The 20,064-nt window shown below is 41.1% G+C and overlaps 1 protein-coding gene across 1 annotated transcript in view; it reads right to left on the bottom strand.

Annotated features, from left to right (window-relative positions):
- The window catches only part of GALM (galactose mutarotase), a 60,010-nt gene extending 41,146 nt beyond the window's left edge, over positions 1–18,864 (bottom strand). The window contains 3 exon segments of the mRNA XM_006181056.3: positions 4,549–4,645; positions 4,647–5,167; positions 18,770–18,864. Coding sequence (XP_006181118.2) covers positions 4,549–4,645; positions 4,647–4,739 — 190 coding nt within the window. The 5' untranslated portion in view covers positions 4,740–5,167; positions 18,770–18,864.
- Positions 18,865–20,064: the final 1,200 nt, after the last annotated feature.

The following is a 20,064-nucleotide window of genomic DNA, read 5'->3' as shown; positions in this document are numbered from 1 at the left end:
GTTAATTAAGATGAAGTTTTTAAGGATTAAACCATAAGGACAGTAGAAACCACTGCTCCCAACTGTCTCTGAGAAAGTCTTCAGAACAAATGGACTTTACACTATTTTCATATATTACTAAGCTTTTAAATCAAATCAGAATTAAGAAAAGTGACAGTCTCCAAATTCTGAATAGGACTAAAAAGCTTGATATGAAAAGTAGAAAATACTGTTTTCCATGAGAACGGGCAGTTTCTACGTCATGAATGTTGATTTAATCAAGTCAATTGCTGATGTGGGATAATGGTTAGAAGAAAAATTTGTCCTTTCTCTAGGCAAGGGACTGCCCAGAATATATCAATAAGTGCTTAACAAGGGGTATGGCCCTTTCCACTCCTCTAACATCCCAAAGATTCCAGTTATGACACCTACCCCAAGCCTTAGCCATTAGCCAGAGTGCCTGAAAGTCTCAAATAAAATTTCTCATGATTCTCAGTCAAAACATCCACATCCTGAATGACTTTCTTTTTGCTTTTTTGAGGAAAACAAACACTATTTTAATTGACAAATGCTTTAAGCATCCCAAATATTTTATATATTTTTAAATGGCTGATAGTTGTCCCAGACGAATCTCCATGCCATTTTGTGTATTGTTAACAAAGTGAAATAAAAAGTTCAGAGTGTGAGGGAAGATATTTGGGGGCAAAAGAAGGAAAGGAGATTAAAATTATTAATTGTTCACTATAGTCAGACACAATCACAGCCAATAGCACATCTGATCATCATTATCCATTTGTTTCAGACGAAATAGGTCTAGAGAGGTGAAATAACTTGCCCAAGGTCACAGTTTTAAGGGACAAAGCAGAGATTTAAACTAGGAATCCTCAATGCTCCTATAAGGACACTCTTGGCCACCTGGAATATGGCCATCTGTAAAAAACCACAGTCTCTAAACCGGTCCCTTTTCTTCCCACTCCCTTTTATAAACTCAGGTTTTTCCAAAAGCACTAAGTTTATTTTTTCTAATCTTTCCATGATGGTTCTCATGGCAGTAATAGCTGGGTGTTGGTGTTAACTGGGGGAAAGATAAAGGGGAAGGAATCACATTGCATGTATGAGTAGGTTATTTATACCTGTAGCTTATAAGCAAATATTCTCATCACTGGTTTTAAAAGAAGTCATAATGACTGCAGGTGGAACATGCAGATGAAAAACATTTAAAGATATTTTCAACACAAAAAAATGGCAGGAAAAAAAGAAAAACAAAAAACAAAAAACCTCAGGAGGCACTACTGATTTTCTAGCCTTTACCAAACAGTCATAAGATTTGCCTTTTTAGAATTCTACAGAAGATCTCATTTTCCTAGGGAGGAATTGAACCATTCTGACCTCTGGTCATGGCCATCGTCCAAGTAGTTTATATAATCTATCTGGGAAATTGGAGATAGTTCACATCTAACCTGACAATTACAAAAGGACCATGTCTCATGGAATTATTCATGCTTCTCTCTTCCCTGTGGCTCAAAACATTTCTGGGACATGATAATGTGAAGACAACCACTTACTCTGTCACATCTTATTGCTTTAAACTGTTTGCCTCAGTTTGTACAATACTTACCTACCCAGACATTCTAAAAGACTAGAGTGAAAATTAAATCTCCTTCCTATTCCTGTACCCCAGCTACCTTTCTTTTCTTTTCTTTCTTTCTTTTCCTTCCTTCCTTCCTTCCTTCCTTCCTTTCTTTCTTCCTTTCCTTCCTTCCTTCCTTTTTGTTCCTGAAGGAGGTAGTTAGGTTCATTTATTTTTTTATTTTAATGGAGTTACTGAGGATCCAACCCAAGACCTCGTGCATGCTAAGCGCACACTCTACCACTGAGCTATATCCTCCCTGCTAGCTACCCTTCTTAAAGACATCTCTGTCACCAATTTCTTAACATGGGTTTTAACACACTAGGATTGATCAAAATAGTAGCAGACCACCATTTCACACTATTCTGATTGAGACAATTATGCTGCCTGTTACGACATATATGAAGTCTTCCGTATCTTTGACAATACTAAAAAACGGAAATACTACAAAATGTACTAAATAAGACAAAAACATAAAGACAGGGCTTTAAAAACAGAACAAAGGTCCACTTGCAACTCAAAGATGGCTGAACATATTAGAAAGCCTTATTAGATATTCTGAAGGCTTTTTTCTTTTGAAAATAGCTTGCCCTCTTTAAATAATTAAACTATGTAAATTTTAACATTGAATTGAAAATGTCTGTCTTGATCTAGCACCTAGAGTATTTTAGACGCTTTGATTCCACCTGGCATTTTGTGACGCCTGTGATGTATCCTGGTAAAAAAAAATGCTATTTAACTTTCTCAAGAGATGTTAATAACAAGGAGGGCAGCACAGCTAATACAAGCTAGATCATTGTAATCCGAGGGGATTTATTTTTTCTCCATCTGGGGATAATACTTTCTTTCACCTAGACTCCCGCAAGACTCAGGGGTACACAGTGACAATTATATTAATGCCCTGACAAAACTGGCATTTCTGTGCCTGGTAAGAAACTGGTGCTTTCCAGGTGCCATGTCATCCTGGCACACGTTTCATGTGAATTCCACAAAGGTGCCTTGTGCTTTAAGATCCACGTGACTCTCACATCAGAACTAAAAAAAGTAAGAAGCCAGTGTGTGGACAAGCGTGTGTACATATGTGTATGTAGGGTGAGGGTAGTCCCCTCCTGAATGGTGATAAGGCAGAGATGGAAATGAGGTGATAAAAGCAGTTGGTTATAGCTTGTCAGCTCCAATGCTTTACTGGCTCCGAAATTCTAGGATTCCATTCTCCTTGGATCCCATCAGGCAATTTTGCACCAGTCAAGTAATCTCTGTGATTCTGCTTCAGTCTAGCAAATGGTTATGCTAACAGAGAGAGGTGATTCAGCAAAAAATAATTCTAAAGAATTCTCTTTCGTCAGTTGTCAACTCTCTTGCCTTCTGACTCTGAAGACAGAAGATATGATCACCCACTCCCAGAAGCTGAATGGGATGTGGAGAACAAGGTGAAGTGGGGAAGGTTTTCCCCAGGCCCTGCACCCTCCTACCAGTGAGACTCACTGAAATTACCAAAGAAATTCTGCTGAAGGTTACCTACCCCTTCTCCAAGCCAAGCTGTGAAGGCTCCAAAGCAGTCAAAGACAACCAGAGGGCAAAGAATAGGATCTTTAGGAATATTTTTTATAATACATTTTGTCAAGGAAATGGGCCAGCTTCGGTATCCTAAGGGAAAACCAATACTCTCAGTTTTCTATTGACCTCTAACCTTGAGCCATGTTACATATCTAAAGAATCACACAGACAAAAAAAGACATTTACAGTAAAACCTCAGATCTCCTCTCTAACAGATTTTGTTCATTCCCTGACCACTGAGCAGAGAGAATTAATTCTCAAGCAGGTGTCCTTTGCCAACTTTATCTCAGACCTCATTTTCTGTCTGGCTACTTGGGTGTGCCACGAGGGAGCAAGCAATGTGTACATTTTCCCTCGTCCCGACCAAACTGCAATTTTAATTATTTATTTATGCAATTATTTGGCTAAGGTCTATCTCCACATCTAAACTGCAAGTTCCATGAGGGTGAGAACTTTGTCTGTCTCACTGAATGAAATAACCGAATCAACAGTCTTTGAATTAATGAATATTAATGTAGACACTAAGAATTGAACCCAGGACCTCATGTGTGCTAAGCATGCGCTCTACCGCTGAGCTATACCCATCCCCCTGAATATTAATGTTCTTAATTGCTGATTCCCAAAGAATAAAAGTCCACCCAAGTTATAAGGAGACTTGTTTCTAGACAATAAGTTGTTCTTCCATGTCCTTTCAACATGTGGTTGTTGGGGGAGGGTGCAGCTCAGTGGTAGAGCGTGTGCTTAGCATGCACGAGGTCCTGGGTTCAATCCCCAGTACCTCTGATAAAATAAACAAATAAATAAAATAAACCTACACGTGGTTGTTGATCAGCCAGGGGGTGCTGGGCACTGTACCCCACAGGCCAAAGCGCATAAGCTGTCTGCACCCTCTGAGCTTACCTTATGGAGCATTTGTGAGACAACCAAAACCCAAAGAGAATCTGATCAAGGAGAAAGGAAGTAGAAGATGCTGTCTTTGATTTTTTTTTCATTCATCAGGAAGGGCAAGAGGGAAGAGCTGGGAGCCACACCTCCTCTAGGGTGCACTTTTCTCTCTCTCCCTCCCTCACAGAGATCTGGCAGATCAAAGATCGCTCCAGGGTTGCTGGAGTTTTATCTTACCCTCAACTGATTTTTTAATTAAGGCAAGGCCTGAATGTATAACCCAGAGTCCAAGCCCTACAGCTGTTTCCATGCATTTTGCCTTTTTCCAAACACTGGATCCCAACATAGTGAGTTAGCCCGGATCCAAGCAAGCCTGACGGTCACAAACTCGGTACTTCCCCTCGGTCCCTGCACCCTGCATAGCGAGCAGCCAGTGTGGGGCAGTGTGCGCGGTGGGCCTGGGGTCCGTCCGTAGCCCGGGACTGAATTCAACCCACCTTCCAATTCGGCAAAGCCGAGCACCACGTCTGAGGCTCTGCCCTGCCTGTCTTTTACCTCCAGGGCCGTGATGGTGCAGCCCCAGGACATGATGTCCTACTCTTAGCTGGTCTGACTGCAGCTGGAACTTCTCCACCGTCCCTGCCCCCAAGGGCAGTTCCCCAAACACGGCTCTGGTCACCGAAACCATGGCGAAAGCTCGAGCTGTGCCGCTGCTCCTGGGCCTTCGAACTCCCGCCGCCAAACCTGGAGCGACAAGTTTACTGGAGAAGGGCGGGACGCGGCTCAGACTCCTCCTCTTCCTTGCCTGGATTTAGGGAGTGACCACTCCCACAAAAAAAATCCTCCGGGGCACTAATCATTCCTTTGCCTGAGGATAGCACGAAGGCACTTTGCCGCGGGGTTGGCAGTATCCAGCCAGTTGTTTTCCTTTGCTAACCCTGGATGCATTGCATGTTGGGAGTGATAGTCTTTGGAAGGTGAAATTGCATGTTGGGGCCTGTAGTCTTTCTAAACCCAAATCCTGAATCTGCAGGATTCTATTCCATTCTCTGGCCGAGGTTTTCAACGTGCAATGAGCTCTCCATTAATATTGGTGGCTGACTTTCAGATAAAATGCTGGAAAATACAGAGATTACAATTAGAACAGTGAGGAGAGGAAGAGGTGGAATTTTTGGTGTTTTCTTTTTTTTCTTTTTTTTAAGAGGGTGAGGTAATTAGGTTTGTTTGTTTATATGGAGGTACTGGGGACTGAACATAGGACCTCATGCATGCTAAGTACGGCTCTACCACTGAGCTATACCTTCCCCAAGAAATTTTGGTTTTTAAGTTAACTCTGATCCAGAGGGGAAAGAAGTACAGAAGTAGTTTAAAGAAGGGGTAAATAATTGCAGGTTTCTCTGCGTAATGACTGAAGATCCATTCTGTTTGTCCACACAAACAGCTCTGAACAAGTTTCTTCTGAAGTCACGGCCCAGAGGCTCTCCTGATGCCAGCCTGGAGTTGCAGCCTGTACAGAGTCACATGTAGATGGATAAGGGCTTAGCTATATGAAGGAGATCAGAGGCAGCCTCTGACTTTTCTGTTCTTCAGGAGACTGGGAAAGGGTCTTGGGTATCTATCTCATCTTGTTCCTGAAGTCCAAAGTTCCTTTAAGAAGGGATTAAGGAGGGGGAGGGTATAACTTAAGTGATAGAGCACATGCTTAGCATGCTATGAGGTCCTGGGGTTCAATTCCCAGTACCTCCTCAAAAAACAAATCAACCTAGTTCCCCACCCCACCCCCCAAAAAATAACAAGAAGGGATTAGGGATTCATATTTATTAAGGTCCTCATCAATGTCAGATACCATAATTTTATTATCTCCTTTCCATAAGGAGTAAAAGGCTTTAAGTCTGTACTGCTGGGAGAGGAAAAACACTGAAGTTATTAAATAATTGTTATGCTTTGGTGTGTCTCAGACTTATATAAGAAGTTTTTAAAATGCATATCCCCAGGCCCATACCTGAAATGTCTGATTCTGTAAGTCTAGGGTGAGATTCAGGAGTCTGTTTTTTTCACAGGTTGCTCAGATTATTCTAATGCAGTTTATCAGAGACCAGACCCTGAGAAATATTGCTCCAAATTTCGATAACTAACCTCAGACTTTTTTTCTCCCAAAAAAGGCTCCAACGGCTGAGGACTAAAATAGAGCTACTAAAGGCCTTAATAGGATTGTCAGATAAAATACAGGGGCCTATGCATTTCTCTGCTAAATCTGTCCACTCCATACAGTACTGGGCCTAGGAAGGGGGAAGATTCTGGAAGCCTGATGACATGTTTTACTTGACCATCTGCATACTCATCTAGTCTTTGCAATGCTGCTTTTGATCTGGTTCCTACATACTTCAGAGGGGATCCAACTAGACTGTGGTGAGTGCCAAAATGCATCTATTAGGGAATTAGGAGAATTGGAATCATACTCCTGGAATCAGATGCTAATAAAACAAAACCGTCTCTTAACCCTATCTGTTTGAGTAGTTTGAAGGAATATTTAACATTCTTGCCACAGAGCCTCAGTTCTCATTCATGAATCAGGGGAACTCTGATAGCAAAGGAAAAAGAAAGCTTGCAACAAGCTTCAGTGAAGCATAACATGTAATAACAAAAAGACCCAAACAAATCAAATTATAGACTACACCGCACTCGTACAATAACTGATAGGCACTCTTGGTGCTGCTTCATCAGAAATTCTCATGAATTCTGCAACCCTCATCAGCCCACTTAACATTTATGGCTGATTCATACACAAGCCCTTTCAGCAAAGCTGTGTTAGCAAGGATGTCTTAGAATGTCTTCTGTGATCTGTAGTCTTTTCTCAGCCACCAGTTCTCAATGTTCTGCCAAGCTCGTATTGTCACAGAAATAAATAAACGCATTTGGATGGCCAGAGCCAAGACACTAGTGGGTGTCTTATAACTCGGCTTGGTAGAAAATGAAACATACCATGATGTCCCTTTAAGAGGTACACTTATTTCATTTTCCTTTAGCTTTGAAGAGTTTAACATATTGTCCTTGTGCTAAGTCAACTGTCAGGCACAAACCTTGATTTTTCTTACCAAAATATCCTATTTTCCTAGTTCCACAGTGATACACTAAAGGAATATTTATTCACTTAAAGAAAAAGAAGATGATGATGATGATTAAATCTAAGGAAATATTCTCCCTCCCATATGTTGGATTAGATCAGAAGTAAGGTAGTAATCTTGAAAATGAGGCATTCTCAAATTCTAGGAGGCATTTATTTCTATTTTGGGAATAGGGGCAGAGAGTGAGATTACAAGATAAAAGGAGTAGAAATTGTGACACATGTCAAAGAAGAGTTACTTAAGGTGGATACCTTTTTCTTCAACCAGAGAGTGAGGTATCAGGACGGACAGGTAAAGAATAAGGTCTGTTCCTCTTCTCAGCTGGAGGTTAGTCCCCAAAGCTGAGTGCTAGGGGAGTCAGGAATGGGGAAACCTGAGCCTTAGACCCTGGGTGGCACCTCCTTATTCTAAACAGAAACTGCAAGTGGACTGTTTCTGGGATCCATCAGATCCTAAGCCCATGAAGATGGCTCCAAAGCCTTAGGCTGTTGATAGGCCACCACACAGAGGAAATTCTCTGAGCTAAAATGATAAAACCAACTCACAATACCTCACAATTAGTCAATAAAGAAACCTAGAATAGATTCTCTTCAGTCAGGTTGATACCTGACCACCCTCCTGTTCCCCTTCTTATTGTTCTGAAATCCAATAGTGTTTATTGCCAGTTCTCTTCATTGGGTACTCAGTATGCACTGTCTTAGATCATTTCTTAATCTTTCCATGAATACATTTTGTTGTTATTGCTTATTCAACTATTGGGGCTCCTTGACTCAATATTTTGACTTCCATATTTTTTGTAACCCAAACAACACTCTATTTGGCTTCAGGTGAGAACTACTTGTATCTGGAAGCCAGGAATTCCTGGGAGAATCCCATCAAGTTCACAAGAGGTAGAATTCTTCACAGTTAAATTCAACTCTATTTCATCAACAATTTTGAAGCAGCTGCTGGGGAACACATTATGGGGGCATATGAAAAGCTGATGAGGAAGACAGATTAAATTTTGTTGTATGGCATGTCATTAATTCATCAAATATTCAATGAGTATGTGCCAGACACTGTGCTAAGTTCTACTTGTACATTGATAGGTAAAATATGATCTTTGCCTTCAAGATGTTTACAGTCGAATATGATATAAATAATTATTATGCTTTGGTGTGTCATCTCTACCCTCCATAAAAGCTTTAGTAAAATCTTCAAAATTCAATTCATAGTCAGTACTGGAACTGACCTCAAGATAGCTATAATTCTAGGCCTGCCCAAAGATGATCAGCCATATTGGAAATATTCCGATATTGGGGATTTCCTAGCACAAAGCAGTGACTGGCAATTTTAGATGCTCAATAAATGATTATTGAGTGAATACATGATAGATTCATATATATAATGTTCTAGTGGAGAGCTGGTTCTGTGCCAGAGGACCTGGGTTCAAGAGGCACCAGAACTTACTGCCTGGGCAATTTGTTCAACCACTTTGGACCTCAGTTTCCTCATCTATAAAATGGGAATCATATCACATGATGGGTCCATCCAATTATTAATTAATCCTAGTAAACAAGGTGATAAAAATTACTGAGCTCTCTGATGAGCATCCTTGTGAATCAGACTTTATTATCTGATACAGAAATTGAAACTTACAGAGGTTAAATAACTTGTTTAAGATCACGTGGTTAGTAAGTCAGGAAACCAGGATTTGTTCTCAGGCAGCTTGACCACAGAGATAGGAGCATTTAACCACTTCCTTACATTTTGCCTAGTGTTGTGGTCAATTGAGACCATGGATTCCAAAGCACTAATTAAACTATAAAACATTACATCAATGTAAAATATTCATCATCTAATTTTTATGGTAATTGAAAGTTTTAAAAAATCAGTGTCTGGAATTCGGTCACATTGGGCTCAAGAGAGCACTGCATTCACTTACTGTGGGCAAAAAAGAGCGCAAGGAGAAGAACTAGTCCTTGGCACCCAAAGGCCCTGGAAACAAGGCACTCATCACCTCCAGACCTATTATATATTCATTTCTTTATTTATTATCATATCTCCTGCCAAGAAAATGAAGCTTCAGGAGAACAGATTTCACTGCTATATCCTAGTACCTAGAACAGATTAGTAGGTCACTAAAAAATATTTGTTGAATGAATGCTTGATTGCTAGAAAGGACGTGAAGCATCTCTCTGACAAAGCTGGTGTAAATTTCAATTGATAAAACCACTCTAGAGGACAACTTGTCAATATCTAATAAATTCAAATTGCACATACCTCAGCAATGGCCCCAAATCCAGAAATTCATTCCTTGGAATATACCCTAGATGATCTTTTGCATATAAACAAGAATATTTATGGCAGTAGTTTATGTAAGAATAAAAATTTGGAAACAATCTAAGATCCATCAATTGAAAAATGGATAAAAATATTGATACTTCCGTGTAATAGAATATGACATAACAGGAAAATGAATGCTCTAGGGTTCCACAGATTCTCAGGCATGAATTTCATAATTATAATGTTAAAGGAGAAGTAAAGCAGGGCAGAAGGGTGCAGCTATATCATTTATATCAAATACAAAAAATTGCAGAACAAGCTAGATCTCCGAGGATTTAAGCCATTAGTCCAGGGTCATTTAGCCTGGTAAGTTGTAAAGCTAGGATTTGAACCCAGATCACTTTCCACTCTATCATCCTGCCTCTGATAAGCATTTATAGTCAGATATGGATTAGACACCTCATAGTGCTCTAGAAGCCTTGTTTGTTGATCTTTCCTTAGTTTGAGTCAGTAGTGCCAAGGGAGTAGCTTGGTTGGGGTGGGGGGTCTTTTCTTCCCCCTATTCTTTGATATAAATAACAGATGTTTAAGCAAACTTATGTAAAACAGCTTCAAAACAAATCCTTCATCCAGTCTGTCTGACTTTGATTGTGCCAACCATTTATAGAAATCCTGGAGCCACAACTAGCCTGAGCACATTCTTTGCTTTTATACAGACTCAATACACACTTCTTCCCCCTACCCCTCCCCGTTTTCTGCCTCTGTCTCTCTCTCTCTTTTTTTTTTTAATTGAGGAATAGCCACTTCTGAGTGTATTTTGTGATACTTTCCAGAGTCAGAACTCTTTTATTTCTGGATGGTATAAAGCAACTCAAACTTAGCTTACACAAAAAAGGGAATTTATTGACTAACATAGTGAAAAGTCTAGGGATGAATAGGTATATTCAGGCATAGTTGGATCTGAGCTAAAATTATGTCAGTAGGACTTGGTGTTTCTCTTCCTGTTGGTTCTGTTTTCCACTGTGTCAGCCCTATTTTCAGAACTGCTCTTTCTACCTATGATTTCTAGCATCCCCAGGCTTATATTACCTTATAATAGCAATCTTAGAATAAAGGAAACTTCACATTCCCAATAATATCAACAAAAGTCCCAGTATTGAATTCACTTGGTCATGTGCTCTTCTGAACAAATTACCTGGGGTTTGGTAGTGTGGAGTCAGGCTCACCCAACAATATGGACTGGGAGAGGATGGAGGGGTGATTCCCCAGAGGGAAACCAGGATGCTATTCCCAAAGAGAAAATGGATGCTGGTCAGGTAGAAACAACATGCACCCACCAAAAAGAGTAATGGGACTAATGTCATTTAAGTGTTAGAAGCTGGAAATAAAAAATAACTACACAGGGAACTCTACTAGAGTTCTAGTAGGGAACTCTACTCAAGCATTCAGAATATTTTGACACATCAAAATACCTATGTTTCATAAAAAGCTTTCAACATCTTGTCAGTGGTTCAGTAGCAGGTGTTGCCACATCGTCACTTTATTCTTGTTGTATCTTTGCCTTGATCTCTTGACTAATGTGGTATTGATGTAACTTTGCTGGAACCTTTCTCAACACTTTTAATTACCCTGCTGTTTTTCAAAGGACAGAGCTATCAACGTTTTACAAAGAATGTTAGTTAGCTCAGATCCAGCCTAGCCTGAAGCACATTAATCCCTGCCTTGGAAGAGGACAAGGCGGATCAGGGAATTGCTCTCCAAGTTTATCTGGACTCTATTTCTCACAGTATCATGAGTGAATATAGTTCTCGGTAGAAAGTAGCATTCAAGAAACATTTTAAGACTATCTCACTCAAAGAAATGTGAAGAATTCACTCTCGTGATTTTGCCAGGCTGATTCAGTAAGCTGTGACTCAGTCCTTTCCATGTCTGCTAACCATGGGAACCAGTCATAATGTGATCTTCTTAATTTCTATATTCTACTTGTTCAAGAGGTCTCAACATTTTTTTCTCTTTTTTTGGTGGAGAGGGGTAATTAGGTTGTTTGTTTGTTTGTTTGTTTGTTTGTTTATTATGGAGGTACTAGGGATTGAGTCCAGGACCTTGTGTATGCTAAGCACACACTCTACCACTGAGCTATATCCTCCCCACTAAAATTTATTTAAAAAAATTTTTTTTGTGTTTTTTGGAGGGGGAAGGTAATTAGGTTTTATTTCTTTATTTAATGGAATTACTGGGGATTGAACCCAGGATCTCATACATGCCAAGCACACACTCTACACACTGAGCTATACCCTCCCCTTAACACTTTTATAATTTCTTGCTTTTTAATGGATCATATTTGGCTCAGCTTCAATGATAAATATCTGACAAGATGTAATAAGCTTTTTTTTTTTTTTTTTTTTTTTTTTTTGCCAAATCAGAACTTTGAAAAGCAACTGTTTGATTAGTTTAGATTAGGTCTGGCTGCCTGTAACAGAGATCCAAAATAACAGTGGCTTAAAAGAAATATAAGTTGATTCTTTCCTAAAAACAGTCCAGTGGTAAGTATGTGAAGTTCTAGGATTTTACTCTACTTCAAACTAATAAATTACTGTTTCACGGATGCTGGCTGAAGATACAAGATTCTTGGGCCTGAGACAAAAGATTTTATTACTCACTGCATAGCAAGCAGCATGGGCATCATGTTGGTGCTGGTTCCCCATGCCCCTCAAGACCCTTGGAGGCAACATGGAGGGAGCAAGGTGGCTACTCTACACACAGTGGATTTGCATGACAACTGTAATCTACCATTTTTATAGCGAGTGGTGAGCAAGCCTGCTCTTTGTCTGGGAGAAGATGTTACTTTATCCCTTGAGCCTGCTCATTGTGAATTCAACTTTGAGAAATGGCTGGCTGAAGAGCAGTCAGGGTCTTGTATTCTTGGCATATCCAAAAGGGATGTTCAGGGATGCTCAGGCTCACCATTGCTTGTCTCAACAAGTGGTCAAGGTTAGGATGGCAGTTCTCAATGTGGTCACCTGGGACCTAGGCTCCCTCTAACTTGCTGCTTCACATCTCTAGGGTGTGGCCTGTAGTTCACTTGGCCAAGGAGTTATGCTGGCATGTCCACATTTAGAGGAGAAGGGTGAAGGAGAGGAGGCAGGGAGCGAGAATGTTGGAGAAAGGGCAGCCCCCTCCCTTTAAGGACACATCCTGAAAGTTTTATTCTTTACTTCCCTTCATCTCCATTGGCCAGAATTTACTCACATGATCATAACAAACTTCAGGGTAGGTTGGGATATGTATAATCTTAATTATAGGATTCTATTAAAGTAGTATAAAGGAAAAGACATTGGAGATAGCAGTACTTTGACACATTCTTTACTAAAGTTTGCTGGAATTTAAAGAAATACTTTGTACGAACCTTAGAGGTTTGCTAATAGCTGCTTTATTCCTCCCATCCTTTGTACATAATGAGAATCTGAGCCTACGCTTTGGGTAGGCACTGGTGACAGATATCTATGAACACACTCCTGGGATGGGACTGGTATCAGATACTCTCCAGGCACTGCCCAAAGTAACACAAAGGAATCATGTGACTTCCAGGGATCTGGAAGAAGACTTTCTCAATCTGGATTTTATTCCAGTTGATGGTGCATTTGTGAATGTGGTGCTAGAGATTCCAAGGATCAAAGTAGCGAGGTCTAAACAAGCTCTACGTGGAGAGGCTCATCACTGGGTGAGCTCTAGTTGGGTGAGGTTGGGAAGCATTTTGAAGGTGATGGGTCTGTCAGTGGAGGAAGAATCCAAGCCCACAGGATTTCCCCCTAGACCTCACATAACTTACTCCCATAAGAACATGGAGAAACCCAAGTCAGTCAGCCCAGGACAAGGGTTCAAGGGTTATTTGTATCATGAAAGAGGAGACTGAACCAAAGTTGGAGGGAGCAGTTTTTAAGAGTCAGTACTGACCCTGTGTAGTTAGAGTAAGGAATTTCCTAAGGTCAAATGCCTGGGGCATTATCACAAGTAGTGTCTAGCTGAGGGCCCCGGGGATGACCTTGCAGCTGGCAGATGCTCTCCACTAGCTAATGGTGGCTCTGCATTATAGCCCTCTAGTCCCAGGGAAGCTTCTCCTTCATGGAAGACTTAAGCCTCTGATCAAAGTAGAAGCACTCAGCTCACTCAGCTAGTTCATTCCACTTGGACTTCAGCACCTTGAGCCTCAGTCATGTCCTTTGATATTGTGCCATCTTTTACCAAAGTGACTGTGTCTCCCTCCCTGCAGGTGAGTGAGACAATCATTGACCGGGTTAACTTTGTCCTGAACAGGGTCCTAGCAGAGGAAATCTCTGTGAAAAATTACCACACACACGCACACACACACAAAAGACTAAGAATGAGGCCCCTTTGAATGATTTCAGGTATGCCAGAAGCTATAACAAGATGAGTGGCATTGATTGATGAAACTGCGTGGCTACTCCAGGAAGAAAGAGAGACGAGAAGGTGAGGAAGGGAGGGAATAGCATCTTAACAACAAATGCTGGGACAGCAGCATAGCTGGAACCTCAGACATGGGGCCAAGATTGGAAGGCTTATCAGCAAAGACTTTACCTGGACACATTCTGGTGGAAATGGCTGAATGAGCTTATTACAGCAACTCTGAGGCTTGAGGAAAGGCTTGACCACTAATAAACAGCCCAGAGGAACCAGGGCAGAGAATCTAGCTAGATGGAAGGGGTCTGGCAGATACAATATGACTAGGCTCAAAAGATTGAGAGCAGCTCAGGTGGGGTCCAGCCAGAGTCAAGGTGGTCAACTAGTCCATTGATGATTCCAGCAAATGAGCTTGCACGCTATTATAGCACAGGCCCTTAGCTCCGTGGCTTGTTGGAGACTGTCCTCTGGGTGTGCTGTGGATCACAGTCAGTATGTCAGAGGCCTATAGGGAAATTCTGCCCTCCTTTTGGGTAGACTTGAACAGGGAACATTTTAACCCCACTTCTATTCCTCTTCAAAAGGTTAACACTGAATTTAGGTCAGAGAATTGCAACAGAATTGGCCGTTTCTTCTGAGCTTAACCACATTCTATAAAGAAGTGTGGTTACACAAGGGCCAGGTGAAGTCAGGAGACAAAATGTGACAGGCCCCTGTGTAGTGGTTCTTTTTCCCTGACACCACAGCTGACACTAAATGTGTGTCGTTTTTCTACATACCAACCAATTCTATGACACTAACTGGGTGCCAATTTAATTCAATTCTGATACTATCTACCTAGAGTTAGTGCCAGATCATGTGAGTTAAGGGGCTCAGTCCCACGTGCATGCCTTTACTTCAGACCAGCTGCAAATGGGGTACTCAGGCTATTCACTCTTCTGCCTGGCTGACTCCAAATTTGGGAGTTCCCATACACTCTCCTCAGATTTGATAATATGTTACAAAGACTCATAAAACTCAGGAAAACACTTAACGTTTACCAGTTCATTATGAAGGATATAACTTAGAAACAGCCAAATGGAAGAGATGTGTCAGTGAAGAAGAAATTTTCCTCTGCCCTTCTAGGTTCTTCTGGTTGGTCTAAGAATTAAGTTGACACGAGACAGATTAACAGAAGAAAATCAAATAAAAGTTTAATAACATGTATTTATGGGAGAAACCCAGGAAAACTAACTCGCCAAAATGGCTGAAGCTCTCACCTTAAATACCATCTTCAGTTAAAGAAAATGAGGATGTGGAGTGTAGTGGTTTGGGACTTCAAAGGGGAGAGAGGCAATTGACATGGAGGTGGAAAAACAAAAGTTTGTTGGTAAACAAATATTTGCTGGGCCATACAGAGACAGTGGGACACAGGAATTTTAACAAACCGACTTTGCTAGGTTCCTCCCTGTCAGTCATACCTAGTTCATACTATAGTCATCCATAGTGATAGCTCCCTTCCCGGAGCAGGTCCTCTATCTACATTCTTTAGGCAGTCAGGGAGAAGGTCAACCGTTCTTCCTGAGTCTTTTGGGACTTGATAGTTTTCAGCTCAAAATAATCTGCATGACAAAGAGATATTTTGGGGTGGCAAATTTTGCTCCCCTACAGATGCATAGAGAAGTTATAGGGAATAAGGGTGAGGGGTGGGGATTGGCACAGAGCTTCCACACTCTCTCCTGTGGTGCCATCTTCCCAGCACGTGAATGTGTTCACCAACCTGGAAGCTTAGGGAACTTGTTTTTCAGGGGGGTTTAATCAAAGTTTTATTAGCTAGGCATGATTAATTAAATTACTGGCCATTGGTGATTGAACCCAGTCTCTCCCCCTCCCCTTCCTGAAGAGGCCAGGGGCTAGAGCCAAAAGTCTAGTCTTTTAATCACTTGGTTGGTTTTTCTGGTGACCAGTCCCCATGTGAAAATCTAGTGTGGCTGCCCCCTAACCCTCCTTCCACCAACCAAAGCTTGTCTCATTAGCATAAGACACTCATCAATCAAGACACTCATCACCCAAGAGAACCAAGCATTTGGGAGTTTTGTGCCAGGAACTGGAGACAGAAATCAAATATGTTTTACTATACCACAGCTCCCAACTGGGCCCCACCACCTACTCTATCTACCAGAGTAGCTAGGTCAAGAGAAGAGAGAAACTTCCAGACAGGGCAGTGATTCTCGAACTTTGGAGCACATTCTGAAAATTTTATTAAAAATGTAGATTCCTGGGTCTGACTCTCAGTCACTGAGGGAGGGACTTGGGTATACGTATTTTTAATAAACTCCTTAAATGATTCTCATGTACACTGAAGTTTAAAAGCCATGGAATAAGCATTTCCTTGAGCCTATCTCCACCCCCCAATACTACTCCTGTCTAGAAGTGTGTCCAGTCAGAAACTCAAGTCTGTACTGTAGGATACCACCTTCCCCTGACTTAAGGACAAGGAAGAATTAGAACTGAATATAGAGGACTCCCAGGTGAAGCAGGTCTTTAGGATCCTGGAGATTCTACCTCAGGTTGGAATAAGAAAAAAGAACTGGACTTCACGTTGGTCAGTGTCTGCTGCGTCAGGAATGTGCATGCTAGGTGTTTTTATGCGGTGTATCTGTGAGGGAGGTATAACTATTATTATTTCATGACTGAGAAAACTGAGATTCAGGGAAGACTGGGGCCAAGTAGGTACAGCTGGTATTCAAACTCAGGACCTGCCTGGTTCTAATACCTACTTCAGATTGTAAGTAATTAAAAGGGAACATGCTGAGCTGGTGTGACTTAATTGTTAGCTGGAGTCACCGCAGACACAGTACCGAGTGTCAGTCACTCCATAATCGCTGCTATGGAAATGGCAGCTGACAGGACAGCTCTGGGCTGCCAACTAGGAAAAGCTTCAGTCTACAGATGCTACTTACTGAAGCGGCTACTTTCTCAGAGCCTCCCTGGGAAATCACCAGTCCTGCTGAAAGTTTCCCTGTCTTTTTGCTGAACTTAAATCCCTGAGGTAGAAAAGCCCAGGCAACAGCTCTGGAAATTGCTGGGATTGTCACATCTCATGCTGAATCCAGTGTGGTTGATTCCAACTTGTGCCCTTTATGATAGGAGGAGTGTGCCCTGGATAGTTCTGTGGGTCTAAGTCCTGATTGCAAGAACAGGGCAGGCCTGGTGGGAGAGAGCCCTTAAGTTCAGGGTTGGGGTAGAGGGAGACAAGTCAAAACAGGAAAGGGATCACCCAAGGCTTTTTGAGTCAACCAAGGTCAAATCCAATGGGAGCAGTGGGGAAATGTGTAGGAGAAGGAATACAAAAATCAGCAGCCAGGATTTTAAAAAGTTGGTCAGAAGGAAGTGGGCCAGGTGATGGGAAGTGGTTCAGGGATGAGTCACTGAGTGGACAGCTTGTCCACTGCACCTGGAGTGTGTCTTGGGACAGGCACAGGAGCTGAGAGGAAATATCTGTATCAGGCTAGACTATACTTTCTGTTTCCATAAAGATTCCTTGGGTGGAGTCATCAGTGTGATATGACATTGACAGAAGGGGCAGGATGGGGAGGTAGTTGTGTCACCAGGAGAAACTGGCCAAGTGATCATCAGAGTATGAATTCACCCATGAGTCCAGGCTTTGGTCCTCAGCCTTTTGGGCAAGAAACTCAGTCTTGTTAGGGCCCCAGGATGAGTCCTGCTTAGGGCAACTAATACCAGCTACACTCTTAAGAGACTCATGTATAAAATAAAGGCCTATTTTATTTTCTTAAAAGGGAGTTATCCTTTTCCATTCCCCTGGACATTAAAATAAGCCCACTTTGACTTAGACATATTTAGATCATTTTGAAATATGAAAGTCTTATAATTGGCTTGTTAAAAGTGCTGTTGGTTGCGATTAAAGGGTACCTGTGCAAGTAAAAGGATATCTGTTTGTAACAAGTAATAGTAGGCTAGCAAAAAAGTGTTTTCTTTTTTTCACACAATGAGAAATCTGGAGCTGAGCAGTCCAGCACGGGTAGAGCTGCTGAGAAATGCTGACAAAGACTAAGAGTCTGTCAGTCTTTCTGCTCCAACTTCCTTAGCTTATGGGCCTTTATTCATGCTTGTCACCTCATGTCACCAACTGGCTGTTGCATCTTCAGGCCTCATGTCTGCTCTCTAGGCACGAAGAAGGAGGAAGAGACAGCAGGGACGACAGGGACAAAAGGGCTCTGCCAGTTGTAACTATCCTTTTCATCTGGAAAGTAAAACTTGCCTGGAAATCTGATCTGAGAGAGTTCTGCTTACATTGTATTGGCCAGAACTGAATCATATGGCTGCTTCTAGCAGCAAAAAAGGAAAATGGAGTGCAATCACCCAGGGATTGGTTCCAGGACCCCTGCGAATACCACAATCTGCAGCTGTTCAAGCCCTTTATATAAAATAGCGTGGTATTTGCAGATAACCTACGCACGTCCTCCGTGTATACTTTAAATCATCTCTAGATTACTTATAGTACCTAATAAACGCAACTGTTATGTTAATAGTTGTACATACAATGTAAATGCTATGTAAATAGCTGCTAGCATGTAGCAAATTCAAGTTTTACTTTCTGGAATTTTCTGGAAAAAATTTTTTTCAATCTGAGGTTGGTTGAATCCACAGATGAGGAATCCACTAATACAGAACCGAAAGTATAGATGGCCAACTGTATTTTGCTCTCCAGCCTCTATGGTGGGAGAGGGCAAGAGAAGAGAGCATTGTGAGTGGTTTCCGGGTTGCCAATCCCCAATGTCTATCACCAGGCTCCACTGGGTTAGATTATTCATGTGATAAATTATAAAGAAAAAACCTTGATGAGAGGTGGAGAGAGAAAATGGTGGAATATTAGGATATATAGATCAAAAATCTCAGGTCTGACCTTTGTTTCCTGGTGGTAGAGCTTTAGAGAAGACATTACTCAAATCCAAGAGACCTCTCTTTATGCCACTCTTCTCTTTCAGATTCCTCCTTGAGAACAGATTAAAAGAAAAAAAACTTTATTGAATAATTTGCAAGCCATAAAATTCATCCATTTAAAGTGTACAATTAAAAAAAAAGACAAATGAACTTATTTGTAAAACAGAAACAGACTCACGGACATAGAAAACAAACTTATGGTTACCAGGCCGGAAGGGGGTGGGAAGGGATAAATTAGGAGTTCGAGAATTGCAGATACGGACTAGTATATATAAAATAGATAAACAAGTTTATACTGTATAGCACAGGGAACTACATTTGATATCTTGTGGTAGCTTACGGTGAAAAAGAATATGAAAACGAATGTATGTATATTCATGTATGACTGAAGCATTGTGCTGTACACTAGAAATTGACACAATATTGTAAACTGACTATACTTCAATTAAAAAAAGTATATATAAAAAAGTACAATTCAGTTGTGTTAGTATATTCACAGAGTTGTGCAACCACCACCCAAATCTAAGTTCAGAACATTATCCCAAAAAGTAACCCCATACCCAGCAGCAATCACTGTCATCCCCATCCCAATTCCCCAGGACTAGGCAACCACTAATTTATTTTGTTTGAGAACATATTTTTAAAAGAGTGATTTTGTGCAGGAAAGTCAGTATGAAGCACCATAAAAATGAGCTTCCAGGTAAGTAATTCGATTTAAATATATCATGAAAGGCAATTCATCTACTGTGGTAAAGTTTTCTTGTGAAGGAACTGATGCACTGTTGCACTCAGTGAAAGCAGAATTTTTAAGCACCTCATCCCTTTCCTCATTTTGTCCTAAAGAATCATGCTGTTTTTAAAATCTTGTCTTATAGTTCAGCCTTTCTTAAAGGTGAGATTTATGAAGATATAAAGTAGAAATAGTTACAAAACTCAAAATTCAAAAGCAAAGTCTCATTAGTGGGAAGCCTTTAATTAAAAAAAAAAAACAACACTCAAGGCCTGAAGAGCCCAAGCATTTGCTAATTGACAGTGATAACTGAGCCAGGTGCCTTTCCTTCTCCCCTGGGACGGGTACAGACCCTGTCCCACCTTGTGTTATTTGCAAAAGATAATATCGTTTATCTCCTGAAATGAAAATGAGCAAATGGGCCTATGATGCAGAATAATTGCTTTCATTATTGTTTGCGACATTCCCTCTAACTGTCATATCCTGCTTTACTTGGTACTTGTTACATCTAGATGAGAGAAAAAACA

This window comes from Camelus ferus, chromosome 15, assembly GCF_009834535.1.
Source record: "Camelus ferus isolate YT-003-E chromosome 15, BCGSAC_Cfer_1.0, whole genome shotgun sequence".
In the NCBI taxonomy this organism is placed as follows: Eukaryota; Metazoa; Chordata; class Mammalia; order Artiodactyla; family Camelidae; genus Camelus; species Camelus ferus.
The sequence above is the reverse complement of the archived record's forward strand: the minus strand, read 5'-3'. Positions and strand labels throughout refer to the sequence as shown.